General features: G+C 41.8%; 2 protein-coding genes and 1 long non-coding RNA gene across 4 annotated transcripts in view; 1 reads left to right on the forward strand and 2 right to left on the reverse strand.

The window, feature by feature from the left end:
* Positions 1–1,691: 1,691 nt before the first annotated feature.
* Positions 1,692–3,671, reverse strand: sebox (SEBOX homeobox). Its single transcript, XM_061827664.1, has 3 exons — positions 3,569–3,671; positions 3,136–3,350; positions 1,692–2,366 (listed from the first exon to the last, which is right to left on the reverse strand). Exons 1-3 carry the CDS (start codon positions 3,669–3,671, stop codon positions 1,692–1,694), a joined length of 993 nt encoding a protein of 330 aa, XP_061683648.1.
* A 226-nt stretch (positions 3,672–3,897) lies between these two features.
* Positions 3,898–23,948, reverse strand: part of smtnl (smoothelin, like) — a 33,728-nt gene continuing 13,677 nt past the window's right edge. The window contains exons 3-10 of one of the 2 annotated variants that reach the window (XM_061827917.1): positions 17,875–17,956; positions 16,738–16,893; positions 16,604–16,666; positions 16,457–16,529; positions 16,233–16,382; positions 16,023–16,146; positions 6,860–7,011; positions 3,898–5,615 (exon numbers count right to left, since the gene is read on the reverse strand). In XM_061827917.1, the coding sequence (XP_061683901.1) occupies positions 5,489–5,615; positions 6,860–7,011; positions 16,023–16,146; positions 16,233–16,382; positions 16,457–16,529; positions 16,604–16,666; positions 16,738–16,893; positions 17,875–17,956 (927 nt within the window). In that variant the 3' untranslated portion in view covers positions 3,898–5,488. Of the gene's footprint in view, positions 5,616–6,859; positions 7,012–16,022; positions 16,147–16,232; positions 16,383–16,456; positions 16,530–16,603; positions 16,667–16,737; positions 16,996–17,874; positions 17,957–23,948 lie in introns of both variants that reach the window. The other variant, XM_061827916.1, reaches the window with a different exon arrangement.
* Positions 19,007–20,113, forward strand: LOC133505050 (uncharacterized). Its single transcript, XR_009796140.1, has 2 exons — positions 19,007–19,414; positions 19,822–20,113. It is a non-coding gene; the product is annotated as an uncharacterized LOC133505050 (long non-coding RNA).

Genomic DNA, 23,948 nt, shown 5'->3' on the forward strand with positions numbered 1-23,948 from the left:
GGCACCCATACACTCTACACTACCATCTTTCAGTCTTAAAAACATGAGGAACTTGTTGCTTGAATGTTGTTTTTTTAAACGAGGAATTTAAAGAAAAACATGACTTTACTTCTTAATGTGAAAAAAACAACATATCACAGTATGGCAGGAATAATGCTGAAAGGACTTTGACAACTGCATTCCTAACAGGTCTGCTGTCTGTAATAAATATTTTATCTAGTCTTGTATTGCAGAACATAATAAATCACGTATTATGACAGTGCTGTGATTGACTAGCGACCAGTTCAATGGCCCCACAGTTCCCCACATCTTTCCTTGCAGCAAACCAAAGCAAAAGAAATGTATTTGTACTGCATAGCACATTTCATACACAAGGTAACTCAATGTGCTTTACTTGATTTTAAATCATTCAAATACAAAAATAAAAACATTTGAAAATAAAAAGTACAATTAAAACAGCTTTTACTGGAAGAAATATCACTGAAAAGTGGAAGTACTAACTACTGCATGAAAGAAAAAAAAGGTTTTTAATCTGGATGTGAAAACACCCACACTTGGGGCTAATGTCATGGTCCTGCCAGTCCAGCCCTGGCTGGGCGGGTCCCAGCATGCCGGTGCTGATTAGGAGGTGCACACCTACGCTTCATCCTCGCTGATTCACCACGGTATTTATAGGACCCAGGGGACGACTGGTCTTGGCCAGATCGTCACAACTCATGCCTTGTTCCTGCACTCCCGTATTCTTGATCGTGAACCCTGGTGTACCGACCTCCGGCTGTCCTCCGACCGACCCCATAAGCTTGACGTCTTTGATACTCCTGCCTTCTCTAATCGATCTCCCGTGTACTGACCCCTGCCTGTCCGCGGACCTGCTCTCTACGCCTGACGTCCTCACTACCGCGGCTGCACTTGACTGTCTGCCTGATCCCCGACTTTGGACCGAATAAACACTTGTCCCAAACTGCCTCTGCGTCTCCGGAGTCCTGCATTTGGGTCATCCCTCCGTATCAATGGGCCGTGACAGCTGAAGTCAACTCTGTTGGCAACTTATTCCTTTTTTTTTTGCAGCATAATAGCTAAATACTGATTCACCATGTTTGCTTTGGACTCTTGTATGCCACTATTTGACCTGAGTCAGTCGATCTCAGACCCCACTGGGTTTGTATCCCATTAACATTTGTATTCAGGACCCAAACTATTTAGTGATTTATAGATCAGTAGCATAACTTTAAAAGCTGTTCTAAATAAACACCGATGCCTTCCTCCATTTATTGGGCGTCTTCAAAGAGTGGGTATTTTTACTTTATTTTAATTGTATTTAGTTTGATTACACTGTAATTCAGTTCTCTGTATGAGTACTCAAAATGCCATCACAAGAGTTTTAATTCATTTGAGTTTATTTTCCTGGGAATTTTTAAAAAATAATTGGAAGTCATTAATTAGTCATTTTTATTTACACACAGACATATATAGTACATTTATTAGTTTTACTTAATTTTTTTGTGAAAGAAACAGCAAAACAACATAAAAAATAATTGCAACATAAACACAATGGAAGAGGAAAAACATTCAAACTACAGTATTTGAGATATTGTTGTTGTTTCAGTTTGACAAAACATGCAGGAGTTTGTGTATTTGGACATAGGAGATGAAAGGGAAATTAATTTTGTACACTTATTCTGTGCCGTTCATCAGAACTCCAGGAAGTTGGTTACAATGGCAGCATTATAGATCAGGTCTGAGATATAGCCCATTGAGGTCTGTGGTGTCATTTGTGTGTGATGGTGGTGGTGAGGTCCTTGGTCCTGAGTTACCTCCCAGCATGTCGGCTGAGAGTGAGAAGGAACAACTTGGTCGACAGAAATGTGGCCTCCGGCGCCGCCCCCGTAGATAGCCTGATGAGCCTCACCCTGAGCCAGGTTCTGGGCCTTGAAGTTCCTGAGGGACTGGTAGGAGTGATGAGATGCAGCACAGTGAGGTTGTCTGGTGATGGGGTGTGAAAAAGAAGCAGGAATGAGAGACGGTACGGTTGTTCCCATTTGCTGCCGCTGATGCCGCTCCTCTTCCCACAGTTGAGACTCTGAATTCTTTGAGATTCCAAGGGAGGGTTGCTGGTGGATTGAGGAAGTGGATGGTGTCCTTTGGTTGCTGTAGAGTTGGATCCAGTCAGAGTAAAAGTGTGAGATGTCATCACAGAACTGGTTTTGCTCTGGTCTGAATATGTCTGCCAGGGTGGTTTGAGCAGGGAAAGCCGAGGTCACCACCCCAGAGATAGGTTCTGCAAGTCTACTTCCAAGAACATGTTTGGTGGACTTGGGTATTCTCCCAGTCTTGATACTTCTGGCTCTTCGGTTCTGAAACCACACCTGTGGAAAAACGTTAATATCAATCTCAATTAAATTCAATTTCAACTCAGTTATAAAACATTTAAAATAACCATAATCCGTCCATCCATTTTCTGAGCCACTTATCCTCACCAAGGGGGCGGGAGTGCTAAAACCTATCCCTGCTGCCATTGTGCAGGAGGCGGTGTACACCCTGAACTGGTTGCCAGCCAATCGCAGGGCACATGGAGACAGACAGACAACAGTCATACTCAAAATCACACCTATGGGCAATTTAGAGTCTCCAATTAATCTTGCATGTTTTTGGGAAGTGGGAGGAAACCGCAGTGCCCGGAGAAAACCAACACAGGCACGGGGAGAACATGCAAACTCCACACAGGCGGAGCCGGGATTTGAACCCCGCTCCTCAGAACTGTGAGGGCAATGCTCTAACCAGTTTCTCCACTATCTACCAGTTTACAATATAAAAAAAATCTTTACACTGTCTAATCTAATAAGATCCAATACATGAGGTTAATCCCCCTTTAGCTCCCCCATTACAAAGATAAAAATGATTTATGATCATATGGTTGAAGCTTTTAATGTATTATGTTATTGTTATTGGAATAGATTTTTTAATATAGTGCTCCTCTCATAAACTCAAACTGGATTTATTAGATTGTCCAGGTGTACCAAATACATGAATTGACGCTATCTCGCATATTTTGTGTACTCACAGACAGACTATGCATGGCAAAATTTTCCCAGGCTGTACATAATGTGAGGTGGGACCTCTGCCCAGCTCACCCACCTGTATCTTGCTCTCAGGCAAGTGTGTGTGGACGGCTAGCCTCTCTCTGAGGGTGATGTCTGGGTAGGGCGTCACAGCAAAGGCTCGCTCCAGCTCGGACAGTTGAGCTCGGCTAAAGATGGTCCTCTTCCTTTTTCTCGGACCCTCGGGTAGACAGGCTGCCCCATCCGGCTCCGCGGAAGAAAGAGCACTCTCTTTGTGCGCATCTGTAGATAAAAGGAAAAGATGTTCATTAATCAATTGTAGTCATTTATGATTGTCGTATGAGATATGGAGGATTTCTGTAATTGTTGAGTGTAATTTTTAGGATCTTTCACATTTTAACTGACGTTGATGGTCTCACAGTTGGAAACATCAAAATAAAACTCATACCCTTCCAATATTCATCAAAACTTTCATATGAAACAATGCAGGTACGGAGGTTTTGGCTTACCTTTACAGTGTGCCTGTTCCCCAGACATCCCTTTCAAATCCAGCACATCTGCCTGGTGGTTCGGCTTGACTAGTGGGAAATCTGCCTCCATGAACAAAGCCATCATCACCGCACAACCACACGGTCACCCACTGATCCTTTGAGAGTTGAGGCAAAGTTTGACAGAGCGAAGGGGAGACCACCTCTTATAGTGAGCCCCCCCCCACCCCCACCCACACTCACACACACAGGAAACCCAGGTATTAAACCGCCACCCACTTCAATCTCCAATCAATGCTGTTTTGCAAGTCCTCTAGTAGATGCACAATAATCACTTCAATCTTATTTTCTGTCATTCACAAGACAACAATATGATCTTGTTGACGTAATTCACATCAGAAGTTAAATTATGAAGAAGCATGTCAAAAATATGTTTTAATTTAGTAATGATTATCCCAACATTACACAGTGAGACAAGTGTAATACCTTGGAACATTCATTTCTACTGTATGCCGTATATCATCAGTAGGGTGATGGCGCCTATATCCCAGCAAGTTTCAGGCAAGAGGCAGGATACTCCCTGAACTGGATCCCAGCCGATCACAGGGCACATGCATCATAGACGAACACAGGTTCATTGTCACATTCACACATACGGACAATTTACTCTTAACCTAACATGTAAATTTTTGTTATGTGGGAGAAAACCCACAAAAGCAGTGGGAGAACATGCAAACTCCACACAAAGAGGGCCGGGGCCTAGATATGAATCCATGATCTCTGAACTGTGTGGTACACCGTGCCACCCTGTTACATTTTCAAATAATGTTGTTTTTTTCCAACATTTTAACTTTTGCTATTAGCCTTTTGATATGCTTTTTCGTGTGATGTGGGTGTTTCATTGTCTTCACAGAATGTATAGCAAACACGCAGCAGGACACAAATGGCCCTGGGATGGTTTTAGGACACCTCTGCCCTACATCATTAGTGACAGTTACTACACACGCACACACGGACCCATGCAGGCACAAATTATTATACCACTCTTGTTTCTTGAGTTTTATGTTCATATTTTAATGCTTGGTATAACGAAAGTTGCGTCTGTTTAAAGAATGATAAAGATGACAACAAAAATAGCTCATAAAACCAGTGATTCTCTTGATAACTACAATCACTAGGAATTCATTTTTTGCTTAAGTAGGTCAAATAGGATCGAAAGTACATATAGTATAGAATCAGCTTGTGTGTGTTTGTGCATCTTAAATTGAAATATAATTCTTTTAAATTTGAGCCAACAACTTTTTCTGCGTGCCGTCATGCAGGTGTAACAATTTCAAGTACCTATAATGTTAACTCTAATTTGTGACTACTGTGTAATTTTTTGGGAAATTTTGATTTCATAAGAACAAATATCTGAAAATGGAACGAAAGCAACTATTCCAAAGACATTTTTAAAAAATTGATTACAACTCAATATCTCAGCAAAGTGTTTGGAGAAATGCTCATAATTAAGTCTGATTTTTACAAAAATTCTATTTTGCATTTTCCACATATTATTTGAATACATCACATAATGAATTGCTGACATTTCAGTTCTTCGCTGATGCTGTAAATTGTATCTCCTCTGGTGCAGTGTTAAAATGTTTACATAGTCAACATGTGGGAATAATAAAGGTTTTACAAGAAACAAATATGTTCCACACCAAATATAGTTGACAAACGTAATATTGTGCAGTCCTCATTGAATTGGATGTCGCGTTATTCTCTTATTTGTTCGCCCTCCAAGACCGGGAAGAATGTTCTCCAGTTTACCAGCTGAGGGCAGCACAGTTCCAAATTCTTTGACTTCTTTCCTCGACAGAGAGGAAATGCCTTCAAGCTCAGTGGCAATGGTATCGTGGAAAAGATGGCTGGAAAATGGCATGCCACTAATATGGAGTGTCATTCAAACTTTCGCAGGTGGTTATACAGGGACTGAACGTAGGTGAATACACACATTGGATCCGGTTTACGCCCCATGATCATCATGTCATCCACTTCGATTAGCCGGTCGCACCCAGCCTTCGCTCTGGAGACAAGTACAGAGAAATACAGAGCATGAATTGGAACTACCCTTTGGTTAGGTTAAGGACAAAATAGATTATATATGGAAGTATATTAGTGCCACCAGGATTTGAATTTGAAATGTAAAGAAATAGGGTTTGAATTTGAAATGCCACAGAAAACTGTATTTGAATTTGAAATGTAAAGTGATCACATTTTCAATCGTTGCTACAATTCGCTGTCTAAAATTCACTGTCTGTGCCACCAGGGACAACACTCAGCCAATCACTGTTACGCTTTCTTAGTCACGTGATGTCACATACTAAGAAAGCGTAACTGGATTGGCTGGGTGTTCCATTCTGACCTGAAGTAACCGTGCCTGGTGGCACGGACGGCGAATTTTAGACAGCGAATTGTAGCCAGTTGAATTGTTAACATTGAAGAGTTACGCTGAAATACAACTATCGAAAATGTGATCACTTTACATTTCAAATACATACATTTACATTTCATATTCTATTTCACTTTACATTTCAAATTCAAATCCTGGTGGCACTAATCTACTTCCATAATTATAATGTTGTGGTTTCCACCAAATTTACAAATTATTAACCTCAGTTGTGCACGTACTAATATATGAGAAGGCGCAATGTAAAAATAGTGTACTGTGCAGACAATACTGTAAAAACTGTGAAGAAAAAAAGAGTTTAAAGACATTTTGAATATAACCAGAAATGGTCAAAAACTTGCACTAGTCCTGTACTATTAATATTGGCTACAGTGGTGCTTTGATCTGACAAGTTAATTACAATCTGTGACCATGCTTGTAGCTCTAAACACTTGTATCACAAATAACCTTTCATCCATCCATCCATCCATTCATCCATCCATCCATTTTCTAAGCCACTTATCCTCACAAGGTTAAAGCTCACATTCTTTCCCACTTAAAGATGAATAGAAATGCTATAAAATGTGTTACAGGCCTTGGGCTTCTTCTTGTGTGCCCGCATCTCGGAAACCGAGGGTAGTACAAATAAGAAACGTTACCAACGTAAGTGACTCATTAAGACACACCTGCATAAACAGCTTTGCAAGCAGAAAAGTGTCTCGGTTAACTTCTTTATTCAAGTTTGCATTTCTTACGCAGCTGTAATGTTGCTGTATATTTTTGTTATCATGGCGCTTTCAATTGCATTGAAAAACAACAATTTTTTTTCCTCTTAGTGTATTTCTTGAGGATACTGCACTTATTTGCTGCGTGGCACTCACTCTGCAGTCCCGAAAGCCAGTTCAAAGTTGTGCTTTCGATTTGCCGGTGACAACAATTCGTAGTCAAACTCGGTGGGGAAGAAGGAGTGGACCAAAGCGCAGAAAGCCATGCCATCGCTCCAACTGCATGAGAAGTTCTGGATGTCGATGTTCTACACAAAAAGGGAGATAAAGAAAGCTTGGTAAGGTTGTTACACATATGTGCGCATAAGGGAAAATAACTTAGAAGTGAAAGCTTAAAAAGAGGTCGATGGAAGGTAATAGAAGACCACAGTCATACAAGGTCATAAAACTATCCTCACTTTTACATGAATATGATGGATGTAACAGTTCTGCTGTAGTTTTTTTTTAATTCCCCTTTCAAGCCTGCTGAAAGTGAAAACCCCAGCTGCAGCTGAATCCAATTGTTTCTTTCTTCGGCTTTCCTTTTTTCCAACCCTTGGGTGCCATTACAAAATGATACGAGTGATGGCAGAGAGGAAATGTATGGTAATCCCTCGTTTTTCACGATTAATTGGGACTACAACCACCCGCGAAAAGTGAAAAACCGCAAAGTAGCAAGGATGGATGTTTATGCGGGTACCAGAATGTTTAAAATATGTAAACAATATTTGTCCTTTGTATATTTGAGACAAAAAGAGGTATTTAGTAAAATATTTAATTATAAAACCGTATGAATATAATATATACAGTATTATAAATTTCTGATATAAATTTTAAAACACGCATGTTCTTTCTGTGCCTGCGTGGGTTTTCTCCAGGCACTCCAGTTTCCTCCCACATCCCAAAAACATGCATTAATTGGAGAGACTAAATCAGTGGTGCCCAGACTTTTAGCGGCACGGTGGCTCAGTTGGTAAAATGCTGACCTCACAGTTCTGAGGTCCCGGATTCAATCCCATGCCCGCCTGTGTGGAGTTTGCATATTCTCCCCATGCCTGTGTAGGTTTACTCCGGGGACTCCGGTTTCCTCCCACATCCCAAAAACACACAACATTAATTGGACACTCTAAATTGCCCCTTGGTGTGATTGCAAGTACGGCTGTTATCTGTCTCTATTTGCACTGCGATTGGCTGGCAATCACTTCAGGGTGTACCCTACCTCCTGCCCGTTGACAGCTGGGATAGGCTCCAGCACTCCCCGCGACCCTTGTGAGGATAAGCGGCAAAGAAAATGCATGGATAGATTAATTTTAAAACACTTACTCTAATATATTATTACCATTCATCACTCAGACACTTGTCCTGGAGGTGCTGTGTAGGTACCAGAATGTTTAATCAATGGTACAGCATTTATACTTTGCATACTTGAGACAACAAATTGAAACAGTATAACTGTCAAAGTGGGCCTGTCATGAAATGGATGATTTTTGGTATATTATTAATGAAAAACCCACAGCCAATATGGTCCCTTGTGTTTTTTCACCAAAAAACATTATTTTGACGTATATACCTTTTTGTAACTCCCGCCATGAAAATCCTCTTGAGGGATTTGTTTTCGAGAAGAAGCAGGAAGTGACGTATAAGACAGAGGCGCCCCCTAGTGGACTCGTTTGTTTCCTTTAGTTTTACCTCCGGGAAGGTAGCTCGTTGTTCCTTCGTGTTAGCCAAAATGCGGGCTCATTGCATTGCTGGACATTGCTTGAACACTCGGGAGAATGGATTTACCCTTCATAAGTTTGCAAGAGACCCGGTTCGTTGCGAAAAATGGATTGCACGGGTACAGAGGACGAGAGCTTCGTGGGTTCCAAATAACAGGTAGGTGTGTATACAGTTACTAAAAAAAATAATAGTTTGGGGCAGACCACGTAATCGGTCTCTCTCATAACGTAACAAAAGATCCGCGTATGAAATGTGCCGATGTGCGCATACAGCTACTAAAAAAAATAATAGTATGGGGCGGACCACGTAATCAGTCTCTCTGATAATGTAACAAAAGATCCGCGTATGAAATGTGTCGATGTGCGCGTCGCCCAGCCAACAATGTCTCACTCAGCCTCGTCTCGATAGTGTTCATCACGTACTGCAGCGGCTTTGAACATACACCTAAAAGCAGCATGGCTCGGCTCCACCTCCTCCTTCTATGCCACCACCTTGCAGAAAATCAGCACCACCGGCTGAGGTGCCGCGTTTGGCGGTCACAGCTTCTGCGAAGGCAGCGAGTTGGGCTTTGCGACGGGGGCGGCTCTGAAGAACCCAGCCAAGAATGCCTCACTCAGCCGCGTGTGCACATAAAGCGCCCCGGCTCGACTGTGTTCATCGAGTACTGTGGTGCAAGTGAACACCCCCCTAAAGCAGCACCGCTTGGCTATGTCATAGGCCACACCGGACGGGCGGCTCCAATGAGCCGCAGAAGTGGATCGGACGGGGATGCGGTTTTGCCGTGATTGCATATCATCTGAATATGGCTCGAAACAATAGTGTAATATTGCTCAAAGGGCTCGAAACAATAGTGTAATATTGCCCCGGTAACTTCACTCGATTATGTGGTGTTGTCCTTTTCGAAAAGAGCTTCGGTGTCAGAATGGGCGTCGGAAAAATCTGAATATCTCTGTTGTTCGGTTTCCATAGTAGCAGGCACTGCGCGTTTTCAACGGCGGAAGTGACGATGACGTCAAGGACAGAGGACGCGACTAATATGGCGACCACTTGGATGTCGAGGGACACTCATATGTGCAATTTTGCGCATGGATGACGCACGATCCGCTCACATATTTTTTTGTATAGACGTTGAAGTGAATACTGTTATTTGTATTTTTCATTACAACATCTATTTTAAAATGTTTATAGGGAAGACAGTCCCACTTTAAACGTCTTCTTCTTTTCCTTTCGACTTGTCCCAATTAGGAACATCTCCATCTAAGCCTGTCTCATGCATCTTCTCACTAACACCCACAGTCTTCATGTCCTCCCTCACCACATCCATCAACCTTTTCTTTGGTCTCCATCTCGCTCTTTTGCCTGGCAGCTCCATCCTCAGCACCCTTCTACCAATACACTCACTCTCTCGCCTCTAAACATGTCCCAACCATACCCTTAACCCTTGCAATCTCTTCTCCTTGGAGTTTCACTCTTCCCCCACAGCCCCTCTTATTCATGTACATATATTCTGTTTTACTTCGGCTAATCTTCATTCCTTTCCTTTCCAGTGTGTGCCTCCACCTTTCTAATTGTTTCTCCACCTCCTCCCTGCTTTCACTGCAGATCACAATATCATCTTCGAACATCTTGGTCCAAGGGGAATCCAATCTAACCTCATCTGTCAGCCTATCCATTACTACCAGAAACCGCAAGAGGCTCAGGCCGGATCCCTGATCCAGTCCCACCTCCACCTTAAATTCTTCTGACACACCTACGGCACATCTCACCGCTGTTCTGCTGTCCTCATACATGTCCTGTAATATTCTAAAATATGTCTCCGCCACACCGGACTTGCGCATGCAGTACCACAGTTCCTCTCTTGGTACTTTGTCATAGGCTTTCTCTAGATCCAAAAAGACACAATGTAGCTCCTTCTGACCTTCTCTGTACTTTTCCACGACCATCCTCAAGGCAAATAATGCATCTGTGGTACTCTTTCTAGACATGACTGTTGCTCCCAGATACTTACTTCTGTCCTGAGTCCAGCCTCCACTACTCTTTCCCATAACATTATTGTGTGGCTCATCATCTTTATTCCTCTGTAGTTTCCACAACTCTGAACATCGCCTTTGTTCTTAAAAATGGGGACGAGCATACTTTTCCTGCATTCTTCTGGTATCTTCTTTCCCACTAGTATTCTCTTGAAAAAACTCCACAGCCACCTCTCCAAATTGCTTCCATACCTCCACTGGTATGTCATCAGGACCAATTGTCTTTCCATTTTTCATTCTGTTCCGTGCCTTTCTAACTTTCCCCTTACTAATCATTGCCACTTCCTGGTCATTTACGCTTGCCTCTTCTCTTCCATCTCACCCATTTTCTTCATTCATTAACTTCTCAAAGTGGTCTTTCCATCTAGTTAGTACACTACTGGCATCAGTCAACATATTTCCTTCGCTATCCTTAATCACCTTTACTTGCTGCACATCCTTGTGTCTAGTTAAACAATAACAATAAAACAATAACATTTCTTATTGCAGTACGGAATTAACATTCTTCACTTGGAGACTTCTGCTGGAGATGCTGGCGATGTAGATTTGAGATGGGGAGTTGTTTTGTATGCGTCTGCGTGGGTGTGTGGGGCTACCAGAAGTTTTAAAATGTGCCAAGAGTACAGTATTTATACTTTGCATACTTGAGACAAAATTGACAACAGACAAAGTGATAAACAAAGAAAACGCGTGATGTCTTCTCCTGTAGAGCGCTGAGCCTTGACATTTTTTAACGCACCCACCCCTCTGACATCCCCCCGGTATCACCGTTGTGATGTCTCCTCTGTCCCACCAATGTGCCTTTCTTCTTTGCATCACATTGTTTAAGCACGTATAGCATCAAGCATTAAACGCAAAACAAGCCAGTAAATATGGGATAACTCCAATTCATCCAACAGTGCTGACAGTGTAACTTAGGTTTTTGGGGAAAAACATGGTGTTGGGGAGTTTGTTTTTTCTTCTGCTTCAAAATTCCCCTGTAGAAGACATAACCCTGTCAACACAATTGCTAAACTCAACAGCTCGTACCATATTGTCGCACGTTTCTGTAACGCTTTTGAAATTTTTCACACCAACCGTTGCTTGCAGAAAAGCCTCATCCTCGAGGGGGTTAATCCGTCCTTGCAGCATCATCGTCATGGGGCTGGTTTTCTGCAATCCACTGTCCACAAAGCGAACCCAGCTTCCAATTTGAACAATCCTCTTGTTTTGCAGAGTCACCACACATTTCACTTCCTTTTTAAAAGTTATTGAAACCGTTTTACAGATTTTATGTAGCACACCATGGATTCATTCACACAACATTGCCGTACCACAAAAGCGCAACTTCTGCCATCTTTGGTCATGTCCAAAAGTTTTACTTTTTCACTGATCGTCATTATCTTCCTCCTCCTCTTCTTCTTGGGCGCTCCAAAGGAAGCTTTCGCATCAGCACAGCGCTTCGACGGTTTTGCGAACACAAAAGGTCATCCCGCACATAGCCAACAGCGTAGAAAATTGTGGATAGGAAGGGAAAGGGTGGAACTGAAGTTGCTGGGTGAGGCTTCAATGATGCGCAGTCAATCAGTTCACGAGATCAAACCACACATGGTCTCATTGGTCGATGTCAATACTGGATGCCGATCTGGCTTTTTTTTTGGGTGGGGGTGGGGGGCGGGGGCGCGATGTACTGAAGCCAGAATTGGTCAAACGTGAAGTAGCGAGGAATTACTGTACCAGAAATGAAAATGGCAACACGCTTCTCTGTTTGAACATTTCATTCAATGTCAGTTACAAACACAACTTAAATTTACCAAAGAGTTCTTACGCTTTTTTATTTTTAAATGATGAGAGTTTGAGCCTTCAATAATTTCATTCATTGCAGTATTTCCCATGGGAAAAATTGTTCTGAAGTTTGAAAGCCAAGTACAGTCACAGAATGGATTGTGTTAAGTATTGATGGTTCCACAAATCCGCCACAATTTATTCTATTATACAAAACTGTATACATAATTATTTCAAAGGTCATATGACTGTTGGACTTGCCTATTTAAGACCTTATTTTCAACAATGATTAAGGAAAAAACACTTCCATGTGTTGAAGTTGTGCTAAGAGTGTGCATGATTTTTCACAGTGAATGTTAACTGGTTGCAGACATGCTGTATCTCAAGTGTACATGAGTGAGTGAAAATGGAACATGTCAGGTCATCCCATGAACAATAAAGAGTTTCCTCTTCGCCAGTAAGAGATGTGGCTACGTTGAATTTGACTGTAACTAAAGCCACATGGAGCAGCTGGCACAGGCTGATGGGTAGCAGTGCTACGATGTGTCAAAACACTTATCCATGACCTAATAATCTGTACCCTCAGAAACACGCATATGCAAAAACAACACACATCCATCCACAAGCACTTTGACTTTCATACAGCACAAGTTTACGTAACACATTAACACGATTGGTTTGCTCAACAGTTAAAACTATACGGAAGACAAATAGAGGTCATTCTTGTATAAATGTTTAAATTTTGCTTCCCCCCCACAATGCTACAAATTTTGCTTGTTGAAACAAAATCATCAAAACAGATTCATCCATGTTGTCAGTTTATTTTTTGATTGCTACATGTCAAACAAGTTACCAGTAGGTGGAGTGGATTCCCAGAAAGGGAACAAGACCCAGCATTCATGATATACACACTCTTAAGGCTGCCCAATTGGACAATTTGTTGAACGGGATGTTTAAAAAAAAAAAAATGGCAGTCTGTCGTTTACTTTACAAACTCACAACTTTTTGTTTCTAAGATTTGTCAATATTTTGAATCACTACATTAATATGTAGTTGTATGACCACAGTTTTTTATAACCACCTTGTGACACGTTTCAGGTGTTTCACGTCAAGATTCCTTAACAACATTCCACAATTCATTTACATTTCTTGGCTTTGCTTCAGGAACAGCATTTTTTATGTCACCTCTCTGGCTCTCAATTGGATTAAGGTCTGGGGATTCGGCTGGACACTCCATGACATTAACTCTGTTGGTTTCGAATTAAGACTTTGCATGTTTACTAGTGTATTTGGGGTCACTGTCTTGTTGAAACTCTAATTTCAAGGGCATCTTCTCTTCAGCATAAGGCAACATGACCTCCTCAAGTATTTTGACATATGCAAACCGATCCATGATCCCCGGTGTGCGATAAATAGGCCCAACACCATAGTAGGAGAAACAGGCCCATATCATGATGCTTCACTGTCTTGACTGTGCACTGTGCCTTGAATTCAGAGTTTGGGAGTGGTCTGCAGCCTTTGGATCCAAAAAGAACAAGTTTACTCTCATCAGTCCACAAAATGTTCCAATATTTCTCTTCAGGCCAGTTGATGTGTTCTTTGGCAAATTGTAGACTCTTCAGCAGAAGCCTTTTTTTAACAGAGGGACTTTGCAGGAATTCTTGTAAATAGATTAGCTTCACACAGACATCCTCTCACTGTCACAGCACTTAGACGTAACGCCATAATGTCTTTGATTATCCTGGGCCTTTGTCATTCTGGTTCTTCTACGATCCATTTTGATGGTTGTCTCCTGTTTTCTGCCACGTGTCTCTGGTTTTGCTCTCCATTTTAAGGCATGAGAGATCATTTTAGCTGAACAGCCTATATATTTTTTGGACCTTTTTATGTCGTTTCCCCTCTCCAATCAAATTTCTAATCAAAGTACGCTGTTCTCCCGGACAATGTGTTGAACGACCAGTTCCCTTCAGGGTTTCAAGGAGAAATGCATGTTCAACAGGTGCTGGCTTCCTCCTTAAAGGGCCACTGTCATGAAAAAACGGCAGCCAATATGGGTCCATGCGCTTTTTCACCATAAAACCTGATTTTGACGTATACAGCTTTTTGCAACTCCCGCCATGAAAATCCTGTTGAGGGATTTGTTTTCGAGAAGAAGCAGGAACTGACGTAAAGGACAGAAGCGCCCCCAAGTGGACTCATTTGTTTCCATTAGTTTTACCTCCAGGAAGGTAGCTCCTTGTTCCTTCGTGTTAGCTAAAATGCCAGCTCGTTGCATTGCTGGCCATTGCTTGAACACTCGGGAGAATGGATTTAGCCTTATAAGTTTACAAGAGACCCTGTTCGTCGTGAAAAATTGATTGCACGGGTGCAGCGGATGAGAGCTTCGTGGGTTCCAAATGACAGGTAGGTGTGTATACAGCTACTGAAATAAATAATAGTTTGGGGCGGACCACGTAATCAAACTCTCATAACGTAACAAAAGATCCGCGTACGAAATGTGTCGATGTGTGCGTCGGGCTGCTGCATCCCCTCGCCAGCGAAGGCTGCGCCTCGGGCTTGCGGACGGCGGCCGCTCTGAAGAACGCAGCCGAAATTGCCTCACTCAGCCGCGTGCGACGACAACGCACTAAAGAGCCCCAGCTCGACGGTATTGTCCATCGCATACTGTGGTAGCTATGAACAACCCTCTAAAGCAGCATGGCTCGGCTCCGTGATTAGACACCTTGGCGCCAAAAATAAGCCACACCGGCCGGCTGCGATGAGCCGCGATGCCTCATCTCCGCCGCGGAAGTGGATTGGACGGGGAGGCGGTTTGGCCTTGATCGCATATCATTTGAATATGGCTCGAAACAATAGTGTAATATTGCCCCAGTAACTTCACTCGGTTGTGTGGTGTTCTCCTTTTCGAAAAGAGCTTCCGCGTCAGAAGGGTGTGTTTGTCTCCCATAGTAGGGTCCACCGAGTGTTTTCATTGGCGAATGTCCGGGTGATGTCATAGACAGAGGATGCAGCCAATATGGCGACCACTTGGATATTGTAGAATGACGTTTCTGCAACTTTGAGCATTGATGATGCGCTCTCCGGTCACATTTATTTTTTCATTTAGACATTGACGTGAACAATGTTGTATGTATTTTTCATTACAATATCTATTTAGGAATGTTTATAGGGATGACACTTGACCTTTAAATAGGGGCCACTGTTTCACACCTGTTTTTCACAAAATTGATAATACTTTTCTATTTTTAAAAACACACACACCCCCCTTTCACAAAACTGCCCAATTGCACTGTTTGAATAATGTGTACATCATGAATGCTATGTATTGTTGTTTTTTTTTCTCCCTGATAATCTACTGTACCTACTGGTAACTTGTTTGACGTGTAGCAATAAAAAATATAATGAAAATGAGGATTAATCTGATTAGTCACACTGGACTATTATTTTCAACACTACTGTAGATGGTTTTACTCGTGTGAAATAATATTTCATATCATAGTAAAGTATTGCAAAACAGTGAAATCTCCTCTCTGTAATTCATATCTTTATCACTGTAACCACTGAGGGACCCAAAAAGTTATTTTATTCATGATATATTTTACAAATCAATTGGCCAATGAATCAGTTATCTGAATTTTACTCCACCAAAGACCCGAACTGCTATCTTCAAAAGATCCATATTTGTGAGTACTTAGTACCCGGGCAACCAGTCCAGGGTATACCCTAACCCTCACCCAAAATGATGATACCTATTCGCAGTATATTACCTGGTAGCCTACGGTCTTTGAGCGACACCACTCAAGAAGGATTTGTTTGATGCTGCTGGCACTGGAAACCCCAAAACTTTGGGAGCGCTTCAGTTTGGGTTTGGCCTCCACTAGTTTGGGTGAACTGTACAAGTAACAAGCCAACATTTGTGAGTAATGGTCTATAAATTTCATGGAGCTCAGTAGCTAAACGCCATTAAGGTATATTACCTGTTATTGATGTCTGTGTCCAGCCTCTCGAAGACTGGATGCCGAGCCTGAGCTCCAATGTTTTTTGGTAATGTCTGTGACCTCACCAGGTCTCGCTTCCTTTCTCCTCCATGTCCAAAGGCTCTGTCTTTGCTTTCATCACTGTCATCTCTGTCGGGGAAACACAGTTTTACACTGACCAAACCTAAGCCTTAATTTAATATATTACCCCCATTTGAACGAACCGGTTGTGTTGTCTGTTATGTTGAGGTAAACCTGAATAAGTCACAGTTTTAGCAGAGGCCGAACCCGTCCTCTCTGCAAAGACATTCATTCATTGTAAATCATTCGTCGCTCTGGTCGCATTCTGTCGGTCTGGCTTCAAAGCTCACCTTGAAGACGTGATGTTCCCAGAGCTCTAATGGGTGTGCGGGGGAACGTCTTCACAGAAGATACTTAACAGCAAACCAAATGTTTAGTCTGGAGTTTTAAAAAGTAGATACTTGACTGTGGTTCTCAGAGTCACCTGGTTGAAGTGGGGCCTCAGCACTTGGTTGCTGCTGGATGGTGCTGGTACTTGACTGGCTGGCAGGGAAGGCCTCGGAGACAGGAGAGGAATGAGAAGAAGAGGGGCTAGCGGGAGGGTCTGAAGAGGTCTTGAGTTCTGCTGTCTTGGTGGTTGCTGTGACGGGGAAATGGGCAATTCGCATGGCAACTGAGGCTGTGTGCTCATGGGGGAAATCTCTGGGTGGAGAATTCTTTCCATGTACCAGCAAGGAATGTTCTGATTGGCGTAAAATAAACAGGTCACTTAGAAATAAATAGATATACAGCTGCTAAAGTGAAATAGTCCCTGTCAAATAAGAAAATGTCACGTTTTTTTTTAAAATAACAAATCATAAATTCATGCATAAAATACATGACAAAAGGATTTTCAAGTAATCCCTGTAGATTAATTGGTATAGCTCAATCAAGAATTAAAACCGTGACAAGATAAAAGCAAATATCAGATTTCACCAGACTATATTGAGACAAATATTTAATCTATCCAATTTTTGTATCAATGATACTGTACAGCATTTTAGGGAGCTGGAGCCTATCCCGGGTGAAAGGCCGACTGCACCCTGGATTGGTCATCAGTCACTCACAAGGCAGTAAACCAAATAATACTACATCATCAACGAATTAGACAGATATTTAAAAAAGAGAATTCAGTAGAGCTCTCGAATGTTTTTGGTGCTGGTCTCTGTATTACAAAAGCATGTAACGTTTCCGAATATTTCATCATTATGAACCAATTTTTAAAATTACAAACTTGATTAGAACTGATATTTCCCAGAATTCAGACCATTAAGCTTTTTTTTTTTTTCCTGCCTTTCTGGATGTAACTAAACATAGCAGAGAACTGACAGTGATGACATCACTGTGAATTCATCTGGGATTAATCTGACAGACTTGACATATCTCCCCCAGAACCACAGAAAACATTACTCAACTATTTTAACAGGCTAGCACTCAACATCCCCTAGTAAAGTGATACTTCGGAGGAAAATTAGACTTAAAAAAAACTCTTTCACTTAACTGGCTTGACGTCACTTTAGTGTTTGAGCTTTGAGTATGAGGACATGTTGTACCGGCGTTGATGAGAAACACTTGTGGGTACCTGTTGATGCAGTGTCTCCGTTCTCTAGGCCCACATGAGCTGGAGCTGGGTCCACTTCTATTGGCTCCTCTCGCTCAATACTCTGGAACACACATGTAAGTACAACCCAGTGAACATGTTGTTTCTAAGGGAGTGTGGAGTCATCTATGACTTTCATTGCAAGGGACTGATGCCATTTGGATAGTCAGTAGTCCCGACATGTTGTGTAGCGTCCAGTCCGCCAGCAATATGATTGATGGACGAACTGTGGAAAGACTGGTGTGTGTTTTAGGGCACATACCTCTATGTCAAAATTGTCACCAGATTCTAAACTGCTTTTGCATTAAGGGGGTCAATGGAGAAGGTCATAGCATTGCACGTTTTTGCAAGCTGTCAAACCAAGTCAAAATGAAGTACGAAAGACCTCTTGAAAAGGGGTTGAGGAGGTATAACCGCACATAGCTATGATTGAAACATAAACAGCGCTTCATTTCCTTCTAAGTGTCAGAGTAGAGCTGAATGTGTTTGACCGAGATCACTGGGCCATTTCAACACTGGATTTGCACAGTCACCATATGTAGAATTGAAAGCATTAGTGTTGGGGGCCCTTGCATTAAAGCAGGCTCTTGGCCTCTTCGGGATTTCAGCAGGGAGCCAATCGCAATACTAACGAGGGAATGCAGAGCTACATTACTGCTTACGGTATATGCTATCATTGACACCGGTATCGGAAATACAAATAAATATGAGGGGCAGTCAAAACATAAGCTGCTATTTTTCTTTCCTGAATTGTTCATGGTTTGCACATAATATCCTTGTTTGAAAGTTTATTGAAAAAAAAAAAAAACGTTTTCTTGAAGCCTTTCCTCTTCCTCTCAGCCATTTTGGAAATGACAACATTGTTGGAATGCAATCAGAAGCAAAGAGCTGGGATTGAATTAATTGCTTTGGAAGGAAAACCACCACTAAACATTTTCAAATGTTGACAAAATGTGCACGGAGTTAGGGTTATGTCATCCATGATGACACATGACGCTGATGTTATTAATGGTGACTTTATGATCGTCTCTGATCACTGCCGCAACACTAGCACTATTCCCAGGATTAATCGCTGCATCGCTAATGTTGTGCCACTCCTTTTGGCTGTCACAGGTCACTCGAAGCACGGCCTCTTGTTCTTTACCTTCGACCCTGGACATCCTGTCATGAGCAAGGGTTGGCCACTGCCAAGAGGGGCGTGGCCAGTCCACTGCTCTGGGCGGTGCCACCTCTGACATCTGTCACAGCTGGTTTGCATTAGGCACTGTAACTAGACCAAGCATTTAGTTGGAGTTTTTGTCACTGGCATTTGCCAGTCCGTTGCTTTGTGTTAGTGCGTATGCATCACCGCATTCTGGGTTACTCTGCTAGTTTGCCTCATAGTCATCGAACCTTGTTCCTCGTTTTTAGATCCTGCCTTCTTGGACTGTGTATTGTGCATCTCTTTAGATAAGAATAAAACCCACTGAACATAATGCGTTTGCCTGGGAGTCCTGCATCTGGGTCCGCTCCTGCACCGTTGGTACGTGACACACCCACTTTCTGACTGCGCTGCAGCCTATTGCAGCTTCCCCATACAAATTTTGCACCCAGGTTTCTAGTCTGACTTTTAACTGATTATGTGTGACTCGTTTTGTATATCAACATTTGTAATTTTACATAGCATTTTCTGTGCTTTTAGGTTACCAAAGTTTTTTTTGTTCCCTCATCTACCTGTACTTATTTATTTTACACTATTTTCTTATTGTTATAGTATGGTTAAGAGACTTTGAAAATGGAGTGGAATGTTTTTTAATGCTTTTTAAGTATTTTTAGGTATATATTACTGTATGCTGTTTTTGTTTTTAGTATTCTGTGTTATGCTATAGTGTTATTTTATTTTATCTTTGTTAGTTTAGTTTTTATTTGAATTTTTTTTTTGTTTTACAGTGTTTCCTCATTGAGGGATGGAGGGATCAGAGCGAAGTTCCTGGCACTGACGGCACGCTATGATGGCGTTCAGCCCCCCACTCTGTCCTCAGCCATGTCTCAATAGTTATGTTATTATGTATTTAATCATCTTACATTATATTGTACTCACAGGTGTTGGGTATCGCAGGGGGCTCGGAGACGGCCCATGAGTGGGACTTTTGTGTTCTTTTTTTAATCATTTGTCTCGTGTAGCACTTTGTTGCTTTTTTTATATGAAAGGTGCCATATGAGTAAAGCTTTGATTGGTTGCTTTCTTGCGTGATTGATTGACAGTACTACATGGATTTTGTACTGTATGTTTGTGGAATGGCATCTATGAGACACTCCACGTGGAGTGACACATACAAAATAGAATTATGCATTTGTGTATTGCATGATGGGAAATTTGAGATGGGCAGATGGCTGTGAAGTGGAAACAGCTGACTATCAACCAGGAGGCCGAAGACAAATTGTTGAATGTCTGTGCTCTGGGTAGGGGAGCGTCAAGAAAAGCCAGCATGGGTCAGGGGGGGGGAAACATGATAGTTGTACTGCTCCAGTTCTTGTAAACTCTTTCCATTATCTCTACTTTGCTGCCAGAACACTCTGCAACACCACTGACAGGACATCTAGGGTCACGCCACACCCACTGCATTTATGCAAATGCGCTCATGAGGATGGGAATTTTTGTGATTATATTACTAGATGTAGTATTACTAATCTGTTGAAGAAAAGACAAGAGCTATAAATAAACATTGATTCTTGTGGATGATGTTCACCTTTAATTTCCCCCAAAATTACACAAAAGGTTTTGGAAGGTTGTCCAAGAAATCCGTGTTTCTTAATAGACCCTATTAATGAGTAATTACACATGTCAAGAAGTATGTTACAGGTTCCTCCAGAAGCGCTGCCAATTTTTTGACACTGTTTCAATCCCGGATTTAGATACTATTTGGTCATGTTTTAAATGATTTGATAATTCACCATCAAGTATTTTGTTCTTCCTGTCATTCATTTTGTTCTTGGCACTAATGAATAAGTTATAGATGATTGAATCCTTTTTTTTTTTTCAAACATAATACCCTACATTAGTTTGGTAATTTGCAAAGGAAAATATAAAGGCTTGATTTCAACTAGGCAATTTTAAAAAGCTCTGTTTATCCTGGCTGTTTAATCATTCCCTTCTTAAGAGAAGAAAAAAATTTAATAATACATCAAGAATGAGCTTGTTAACAAATATTGAAGATGTCCACAACGTTGGCTAGACCATTCTTTGACTAGGTTTTGTTTGACCCCGAAGTCAATCCAGTATTCTTATCATGGTTAATAAATAATGGATCACTGTTGCTTGTTTCCATTCACGAGGACCTTCCTTGTGTTTTGTTAACAATCTGCTTTGAATAGTACTTGAATGAGCAGTCATGTAATTCTTTGGCTTGGGGAGTTTCTGCTTTCTGTTGATGTCTAAGCGGCTAAAGGTAGAGATGGAAGCAAAATAGACCAAAGAACTAACCCTATTGACAAAACATTCAAATGTTTTTAGTAGTGTATCCATAAAGCTAGGCTATATTATGAAATTGGTATTTACCAGGTTTACACCAAGTATCTTCTGCAACAGGAACAATGGTTACTTGAAAGTACTTATGGTTTAAAAGGCCTCCAAGCATTTCAGTCAACATTCATATCGGAGTCAGTGGAAACCATCTCTTGTATTACGTAAGTCCTGGTCGGATAATGATTTGTAAATTCTGCTATTTTTTACTACATAACAATGCCCAGGTCTTGATACTCAACATATAATTCCCGGTATGTAATATAATGTATTGATGTTTGACAAGCAAAGAAACATGTTGAAGGAAATATATAAATCAGAACTACATATACAAATGTGGTAGTCAAGGTGTCACCCAACAAGGCTAATTCATCCATTTATTTTCTCTCGCATTTGTCTTCATTAGGAAGGTGGGTGAGCTGACCCCTATCCAAGGGGACAATGGTCCAAGAGGCAGTCTTCACTTTTGGACTGGCGGCCAGCCAATTGCAGGACAGAGTATAATACTAACCAATCTCACATTCACACACAATGGAAATTTAGCATCTTAAATGAAGATACAGTCCAACCTTAATTTACCAGACCATGATTTAACAGATCTTGAGAGGAGAGGACAATCTAGACAGTACACGTATCTAAAAATAGTTTCCAGTTGTCACTTAAACTGGCGTAGACAAAGTCCATAATTGGTTGCTGTTGTCTATTGGAGCCATTTTGCACTATGGAATGGGACATACAGCATTACAGTATTTTGCATTGAGCGCAGATAGTGGTAGTTAAAGATAGTTAAAGCGCAATATGACACACAAGTCTGGATTCTGGAACGTGCTACTTTTGTTACAGTACACACACACACACACACACACACACACACACACACACACACACACACACACACACAGAGTTCTGTTAGACCATTGCAATTCTTCTGTATTTGCATTTTTTTTTTTATCCAGGAGGAAGGCGCTTTTAATTAAGAAAAAAAAAAGGGGGGATGTTGTGGGCTGACTCAAAAGAGCGTACCACAAACCTCTTATGCTTTAATGGTGGAAAGCCAAAAATTTGAGCAACACTAGGCTAGTTGGCACTAACATGATAAGAGAATAGCCATGTGCTTCCCATGTCATGATCCTGCCGCTCCAGCCCGGGCTGTGCGGGTGCCCGCACGGTTGTGCTGATTGGGAGGCGCACACCTCCACCTCATGCGGGCTGATTATCCTGTGTATTTATAGGACCCCGATGATGACTGATGCTCCGTCAGATCGTTGAGGTTCATGTCCCGTTCCAGTACTCTCGTATCCCTGATCGTCAACCCGTGTGTACCGACCTTTGCCTGTTCTCTGACCGACCCCGTAAGCCTGACTCCTTTGACACTTCTGCCTGCTTTGATTGCTCTCCTGTGTACCGACTCCTGCCTGCCCGCTCACCTGCTCTCTTCGCCCGACGTCCCAACTACAGCTGCTGCACCTGACTGCCTGCCCGATCCCCGACCACGGAATAATAAACGTTTCTCCCCGAACTACCTTGCATCGTCTGAGTCCTGCATTTGGGTCCTACTCCCGTTCCGATGGGTCGTGACATCCCATAAATTAAGTTGACATGCAAATTTGAGTTATTACAGTAATACACTTTCAACGTTGTTATCAGTGTTCATTTTAAAATCAGTTTGAATTTATGTTAGTTAGCATCCATCCAACCCTTATCCGAACCGCTTATCCTCACAAGGGTCATGGGAGAGTTGGAGCCTATCCCAGCTTGCTTCGGGTGAAAGGCGGACTACACCCTTACCCGTTCGCCAGTCAGTCGCAGGGCATATTACTGAGTGGAAATCAAACCCACACTGCCCACACCAAAGTCACACGTGTGCAAGATTATACCATCAGTGACTCCTGCTATTTAGCATTCATTCTTATTTGACATTAATGGTTTATTTATGGCACTGTGATTATCAAACCGTGCATGTGTGTGTAAAAAAAAAAAAAAAAGTGACCTCCCAGTCATCTGAGTTCTAGAAAGGCATTGCTTTTGAATCACAAGTGACATTTGTATCCACTTGCGTACCGGCTATCTGAAATCAACATGGGACACTTTATGCATGAGATGTTATTTTGTTTGTTATATTTTGGTATTTGAGCAGAAACCGTGGTGCATCACTGTGGAAAACCCACACAAGGACGGTGCTGAGATTTGTAACTCCAACCTAGAACTGTGAAGCAGTTGTACTTTACTAACCACTAGATCAGTGTTCATGACTTTTTTTTTCCCTACATTTGTATAACCCACAAACGATTATACACCTGTTGTACAGTGACATTTACGGCATCCATAATATACAGTATATAGGTATATTTGTGTTGAACTTTACACTGCATTGAATTTGCAAAACTGGTTGAGGTTCTCATCAGACACCGATCGCTGTGCGGTGACACGAGAATGTTTTTGTGCATATGATTTTATGTTTGCGTGGCTTTTCAACACCATACAGTTACGTGCAGTGGCACTTGGTGACATTTTATTCTACTGTGGAAAATGGGAACACAGTAAGAACTTGACA

This window comes from Syngnathoides biaculeatus, chromosome 8 (assembly GCF_019802595.1).
Source record: "Syngnathoides biaculeatus isolate LvHL_M chromosome 8, ASM1980259v1, whole genome shotgun sequence".
Taxonomy (NCBI): domain Eukaryota; kingdom Metazoa; phylum Chordata; class Actinopteri; order Syngnathiformes; family Syngnathidae; genus Syngnathoides; species Syngnathoides biaculeatus.